The sequence below is a fragment of the Lithobates pipiens genome, unplaced genomic scaffold (assembly GCF_037356315.1).
Source record: "Lithobates pipiens isolate NorthernLeopardFrog02 unplaced genomic scaffold, aLitPip1_a1.2 Scaffold_8, whole genome shotgun sequence".
NCBI lineage: Eukaryota > Metazoa > Chordata > Amphibia > Anura > Ranidae > Lithobates > Lithobates pipiens.
The window spans coordinates 624,771,910-624,779,329 of record NW_027507903.1 but is presented as its reverse complement, the minus strand read 5'-3'; the positions used below and the strand labels follow the sequence as shown (position 1 = coordinate 624,779,329).

Sequence of the window (7,420 nt, the reverse complement as noted above, 5' to 3'; positions counted from 1 at the left end):
TTGTGCAAGCCTTTTGAATATGAGTGCTGAATCAGGACCCCACCTTATAGATGGGAGCCTCTGCCCAGGAGTAAAACCCGATACACAATATGAATTTTTTACATTCAACCAAAAAACTTTCATCGGACAAGCGATCTCCCCTGCTGAGCTGTTGTGTCTTGACATGGGGACAGTCCCCCAGCATTCTCAGTTATTGGTAGACGGCTGCTGATTTTTCTGCATGCTTGTCCAACAGAAGCTGGGCAAAAGGTGGGCTTTTGTCAGACAGGGTGGCATACACATGGGCCAAATTTGTTTTGAACTGGCTGATGTCTCCCAACAGTAACTGTACGGTGTGTGTACAGGGCTTAAGGATGTGAGTCAATATGGCTGGAGGCAGTTAGAGCCAGTGCATGTGTTCACTGAAGGAGGCAGAAGTAAAGATCATTTGTTTTGTGGATTTAAAAGTGTAATACTGAATAACCACTGCAAAGAAAAATCTGATGTAAGGCACTTTTACTTTTAAATAAAAGTGAGTAAAGCAAGCCCTGAAATCACACATCACTGACTCGACGTAAGTCCCTAAAAGCTCTACCCTTGATTCCAGAACTCACACCCCCAATAATAAAAATAACAAAAAGTGTTAATTTTTAAAGTGCAAGCAGTCAGAATAAAATGACAATTTCCTAATTGACCCACATTTTTGTGCAATTTAACAGTTTCCTTACAGCAAATTGAATACATTGTCACTATGGCTGCTTTGTACCCCTCTAAAGAGCTTTGAGTCCTATCCAAGTTTTACTAAACAAAATTCCAGAATGTTCAGTAGAATAGGTGTGATCTTCTTTTAGTAGGAAATCAAAATTAAAAATCAAAGGTGTGATACAAACTATTACATAAAACAAAAATGGCAATGCAAACAGTTTAAAGCAAAATGCCATTAGTATCTAAAATTCTAAATATCAGCTCTAAAAATGTGTTCTGCATATATATTCCCTGAAATTAATACAACCAGATTTTTTTTTATGGATTTTCTGGGGAGGAATTTAGGTGGTTTGCAATATTAATTGTATACTTATTAAATCTATTATTTTCTATTGAAATTTCAGAAAATTGTTGATCAGTTTTCCAAAAACATTTTTCAAGTCTTTATTCCTCAGGCTGTATATAATTGGATTCAGCAGTGGGGTCAATACAGTGTACAGCAATGAGTAGAATTTAGTCATATTCCATGATTCACCCCTACTGGGTACCATATAAACGCTCATGAGGGTAATATAATAAATAGAAACAACAATAAGGTGAGAGCTACACGTGGAAAAAACTTTTTGTCTCCCAGTAATGGAAGGGATTTTAGAAATGGTAAATATGATATAAGCGTAGGATATAATGATAGTAAAGAATGGTATTACATCTACAATAATACCTAAATATAAAATTTCCAATTGAACAATTGAAGTATCACCGCAGGCAAGTCCCAATATTGGATCAAGGTCACAGAAAAAGTGGTCAATCACATAAGGACCACAAAACTGCAATTTCGATATGGTTATCGTGTGAATTAGCGCAACCACAAAGCTTAAAACCCAACAGGTAACAACCATAATCCAGGATAACTGGTAGTTCATTATCAAATTATAATGCAGTGGTTTACAGATGGCCAAATATCTGTCATAAGACATCACTGTCAGAAGAAGACACTCCAAGATTTCCATGACAGCAAAGAAATAAAACTGGGTGATGCAATCAGAAAGGGATACCATGGTCTCTTTCACCAAATTCATGTGGAGAAGGTTAGGAAGAATATCAGTTATTAGTAAGATATCGGATACAGCAAGCTGAGAAATAAAAAAGTACATGGGGGAATGAAGGGATTTGCTGTAGGACACCAGTGTGATGATCAGGAGGTTTCCACATATTGTCATAAAATAATTCATAAGGAAAATAAAAAATACCACAATGTTAATGTTTTGGGAAAACTGAAATCCTAAAATGTGGATCATGATAATTCCAGTCATATTTTTCTCATGCATAACCTGAACACAAAACATTACACATTTGTGAAATGGATTGTCCTGTTGGTGAAAATGACTTCAAATCCTGCTATAGGGAAAAAAAAAGCTAAGGAAAGGAAGGGGAAGGGGAAAGAGAAAGGGATAATGAAAGGGAAAGGGAAGGGGAAAGTGTAAAGAGGAAAGAGGAAAGGGGAAAGGAAAGGGGAAGGGAAAGGAAAGGGGAAGTGGGAAAGGGAAGGGGGGTGGGGAAAGGGGAAAGGGAATGTCAAGGGAAAGGAAAGGGAAAAGGAAAAGGGAAAGGGAATGGAAAGGAGGACTAGGAGGCAATGGCAAATTACGCTCCAATTTAAATTTATGCAGTTTGCTAATTGCTTATATATAAGAAAATAGTGAAGTGCTCGACTAAAAAGCTGATCGGCTGTTATCCTAAGCAGTGGAAGGGGACGTTCCCCCCCACTCCCACGGCTCTCCCGTCCCACCGGGAGGCCCAAGCAACCAGTCTTCCAGCTGGTCGGAGACCCGACTGAAGCCGGAATTGGCTTTGATTGGGTCTCGGATCCAGTAACCCCGGAAGCAATGTCATGACATGACTTCCGGTTTACAGAAGACTTAAAGGCACCATCAAACTTAATGTTTTAACCTCTTATTGACCAGCCGCTGATCTTATACTGTGGCAGGATGGCACGGCTGCGAAAAACCACCCTAGGTGTACGTCGGGTGCTTTAAGAGGTATAGGGGGCATGCACCCGCTGCCAGGGCCAATGCGCGTGACCAGCCACCGCAATGTCCATTGGCAATCCACGATCGCTCCTCACAGAGACAGAATGGGGATCTGTCAATGTAAACAGATTCCCCATTCTGTCAGAGAAGTAGAGATTTGCTGTTTCTAGTAATCAGGAACAGAGATCTATCTCTACTCCCTGTCAGTCCCCTCCCCCACAGAAACACCTCTCTAGGAGACACTTAACCCCTTGATTGCCCACTAATGTTAAACTCCATCTCTGCCAGTGACATTTATACAGTAATCAGTGACTATTTTTAGCACTGATCGCTGAATGAATGTCAGTGGTCCCAAAAAAGTGTAAAAGTGTCTGATCTGTCTGCCACAATGTCACAGTCCCACTAAAAAAATCACAGATTTCTACCATTAGTAGTAAAAAAATAATAATAATAAAAGTGCCATAAATATATCCCCTATTTTGTAGACGCTATAACTTTTGCGCAAACCAATTAATATACGCTTATTGCAATTTTATTTGCAATACATATTGGCCTAAACTGATGAAGAAATTCATTTTTGGTTGGGATATTTATTATAGCAAAAAGTAAAAAATATTGTTTTTCTTTCAAAATTGTCAGGCCGCGTACACACGCGGGGACTGTTCGCCGAAACTGTCCGCTGAAACCAAGTTTCAGCGGACAGTCCGCTCGTGTGTGGGCTTTCAGCGGACAGTTTCAGCGGACAGTCCGCTGAACAAGGTTTTTCGGAAATTCCGAAAAACTGTCCGCTGAAACCTTGTTTCAGCGGACAGTCCCCGCGTGTGTAGGCTTGTTCGTCAAACAAAGTTGCGCGCATGCTCAGAAAGGATTTTCACGCCGAAAGTTATAATGCAGTGTATAGGACGTCGTATTTTTCGTCCCGTCGTACGTGCCGTTCACGTCATCGCGCACGGTTTCAGCAAACTGTTCGTCCGTCGTGTGTGGCCATGTCCGTCCATGCTAATTTTGAGCGGACTGTTTGCCGAAACTGTTTGACGGACAAAGTTGGGCGAACAGTCCCCGCGTGTGTACGCGGCCTTACTCTTTTTGTTTATAGCACAAAAAATGAAAAACGCAGAGGTGTTCAAATACCACCAAAAGAAAATGGAGAAACATAAATAATCCTACAATAATGGAATGGATATGTGAAATGAATGAAATACAATATATGGAAGAGCAGATAAGGAGAGAGGGGATGGAAAAGACCAAAAGACCATAATGTGGCATCAATGGGAAAAATTTCTGTGAAAGGGAACAAAACACCCCGTAGAGATGGGAGAGAGGGAGAGGTTCCTTTCTTTCCCCTCTCTCCCTTCTTTTATTTTTTATTTTTAGAGGAATATCTGTATAGAGGGAATGTTTGGAAAGTAAGATAGTAATGAATGATAGGGATGAATGGATATGTATGAGCACCTATATAGAGTGTATATTTGGAAAAGTAAGATAGAGATGAATGGTAGGAATGAATGGAGTATGGACATTGTAAAGAAATATGTCAGATGGTTTAATATAGAACTGTTTATTAGAAATTATGGTGAAATGATGATATCTTAAGGAGAGGATGCAATATAATAACATCATGTTCAATTTGGTGATGAAAGATATTTATATGTATTTGTATAATTGTTTTACGAAATTAATAAAATAAGATTGAAAACAAATACCACCAAAAGAAAACTCTATTTGTGGGGAAAAAAAGGAGATCAATTTTATTTGGTTACAGTGTCACACGACCGCACAATTGTCAGTATTATCACAAAAAATGGCCTTGTCGTTAAGAGGGCAAATCCTTCCAGGGCTGAAGGGGTTAAATACTTTTAAGTTCAAAGGAGGAATTTGGGGTCTTATTGACCTGAGATCTTTCCATAAAAAGTACCTGTCACTGCCTATTACTGTGACAGGAGATCTTTACATTCCTTCTGACAGCAAAAAAAGTGATCTGATTTTTTTTTTCCAAAGAGACAGTGTAAAATAAATAAAGAAAAAATAAAATGAAAATTAAAGCGCCCCATCCCTCTGTGCTTTCCCGTAGAAGTGAACCCATACGTAAGTCGCAACTGTAAATGTAAACAGTCCTGTCAGTGGAGAGGAGATGGTGGTATGTTCCCAGTACAGAGGAACACCGATCGGTCTCCTCCCCTTGTGAATCCCCTCCCCCACAGTTAGAATCACTCCCATAGGGAACATATTAACCCCTGCAGCGCCCCCTGGTGTTAACCCCTTCCCTGCCAGTCACATTTACACAGTAATCAGTGCATTTCATAGCACCGATCATTGTGTAAATGTGAATGGTCCCAAAAATGTGTCAAAAGTGTCCAATATGTCCGTCACAATGTCGCAGTCATGAAAAAAACTGTAGATCGCCGCCATTACTAGTTAAAAAAAAAAAATGCCATAAATATATCCCCTATTTTATAGACGCTATAACTTTTGCGCAAACCAATCTATATACGTTTATTGCGATTTTTTACCAAAACTATGTAGAATAATACGTATCAGCCTAAACTGAAGGAAATTTTTTTTAAATGGGATATTTATTATAGCAAAAAGTAAAAAATATTGTGTTTTTTTCAAAATCGTCGCTCTTCTTTTGTTTATAGCACAAACAATAAAAACCACAGAGGTGACCAAATACCACCAAAAGAAAGCTCTATTTGTGGGGAAAAAATGGCATCAATTTTGTTTGGGTACAATGTCGCACGACTGCGCAATTGTCATTTAAAGTGACGCTGTGCCGAATTGCAAAAAGTGCTCTGGTAAGGAAGGGAGTAAAATCATCCGGGGCTGAAGTGGTTAAATGGTAACCTGTAAAAAAAATTCAAGCGTTGCCTATGGAGATTTTTAAGTACCATAGTTTGTCGCCATTCCACAAGTGTGCGGAATTTTAAAGCATGACATGTTAGGCATCTATTTACCCAGCGTAACATTATCTTTCATATTATACAAAAAAATAAAATGGGCTAACATCACTGTTTTGTTTTTTTAGATCATGAAAGTGTCTTTTTTTCAGAAAAAAATTGCTTTTGAAAGACCGCTGCACAAATACTGTGTGACATAAAATATTGCAATAGCTGCCATTTTATTTTCTAGGGTCTCTGCTAAAAAAACAAACAAAAAAAAAAACACATATAATGTTTGGAGGTTCTAAGTAATTTTCTAGCAAAGAAAATACAGATTTTTAACCCATAAGCAACAAATGTCAGAAAAACACTTAGGCATGAAAGGGTTAAGCTTAAAGGGGTTGTAAAGGTTCATTTTTTATTTTCTAAATAGGTTCCTATAAGCTAGTGCATTGTTGGTTCACTTACCTTTTCCTTCGATTTCCCTTATAAATGTTTTTTTTCTTTGTTTTCTTTGTCTGAATTTCTCACTTCCTGTTCATCCTCAGTAAGCTGTTCAGTAAGCTGTTCTGGCTGACTAACCACCACTCGGATGATGGTGAGAAGTTTACTGAAGAGAAACAGGAAGTGAGATATTCAGACAAAGATAAAAAACATTTAGAAGGGAAATTGAAGGAAAAGGTAAGTGAACCAACAATGCACTAGCTTAGAGGAACCTATATAGAAAATAAAAAACAAACCTTTATAACCCCTTTAACAGAAAGAAGTATGTGGGTGATAACCATTCTGTCCATAGGAGGGAAGATGTCTATGGTAAGGTGGAGGGTTGCTAGTTCAACAGAGAGAGACACTGGTGAGAAATATTTGAAGTCTTGATTCCATTAGGATCTAATAGATTTACAATGCCACATAATATAGATTAGGGAGCCTACAGAACCACCATTTCTCCAACACTGAGCTGAGTTGGCATAAGAAATGATAGATCATTTGTTGCCAAAAGATATTTGCAATACAAGCTTAAAGCATATCTAAACCCAAAAACAAAATATAATATATTATGGCTGATACATTTTTAGATGTGCTGGCTGTATTAGCTTTCTTTTTTTCAGACTTTTTCCTTTACTTTCACATGATGATCCTGTAAGCAACACACTCCCTTTTTGGGTGGCAATGGTTGTCACCCAAGCTGAACGTCAAATATGCTTGCTTTGTTCAACTTTATTAAAATGTACATGGGACATAGGGGATTAGTAGTTTACAGAAGGAAGATAACATTGTTTTTCGCTACCAGTGCAGCTTACAGAAAGTTACAAGGAAATAGAACTTCTGGCAAGATTAACAGCTATTTTATTCCACTAGCTTAAAATGTTCTTAGCCTAAAAAAAAGACAATGAATGTAGCTGCCAGATCTGAGGGCTAGCAAGCTGTAATATATAAAAAATGTTGTTCTTGGGTTTAGTTTTTCTCTGAGGCTCTTTAAAAGCTTGCATTGTAAATATTTTGAACTTACCATCACAAGACACTTCCTTTTCTAAAATTGAAACTATTTAGAGTACATCCACACAGTATGTCTCTGCATTAAATGAATAATGTTATGATTATGTAGAGCACATTGTTTTTATACATCAGTAGAATATATTATAGAACAACTTTTGGGAATATGAGATGTTTAGGGATATTTCTGTGGGATCAATTATTATTAATAAAAATATGTATTCCTCCAAAACCACTTATCTTACTTTGAGAAGCTCTGTTTGTGTTCATGTCTTAACCACTTATGACACTTATAATCTGACACTGGCAGTTAACCTATTTTCTTGTGCTGAT

The 7,420-nt window shown here is 37.9% G+C and overlaps 1 protein-coding gene across 1 annotated transcript; it reads right to left on the bottom strand.

Annotated features, from left to right (window-relative positions):
- Window positions 1–532: 532 nt before the first annotated feature.
- Window positions 533–7,196, bottom strand: LOC143963940 (olfactory receptor 1468-like). Its single transcript, XM_077473670.1, has 2 exons — window positions 7,104–7,196; window positions 533–2,015 (listed from the first exon to the last, which is right to left on the bottom strand). Exons 1-2 carry the CDS (start codon window positions 7,104–7,106, stop codon window positions 1,074–1,076), a joined length of 945 nt encoding a protein of 314 aa, XP_077329796.1. The 5' UTR covers window positions 7,107–7,196; the 3' UTR covers window positions 533–1,073.
- Between the last annotated feature and the right edge of the window lie 224 nt (window positions 7,197–7,420).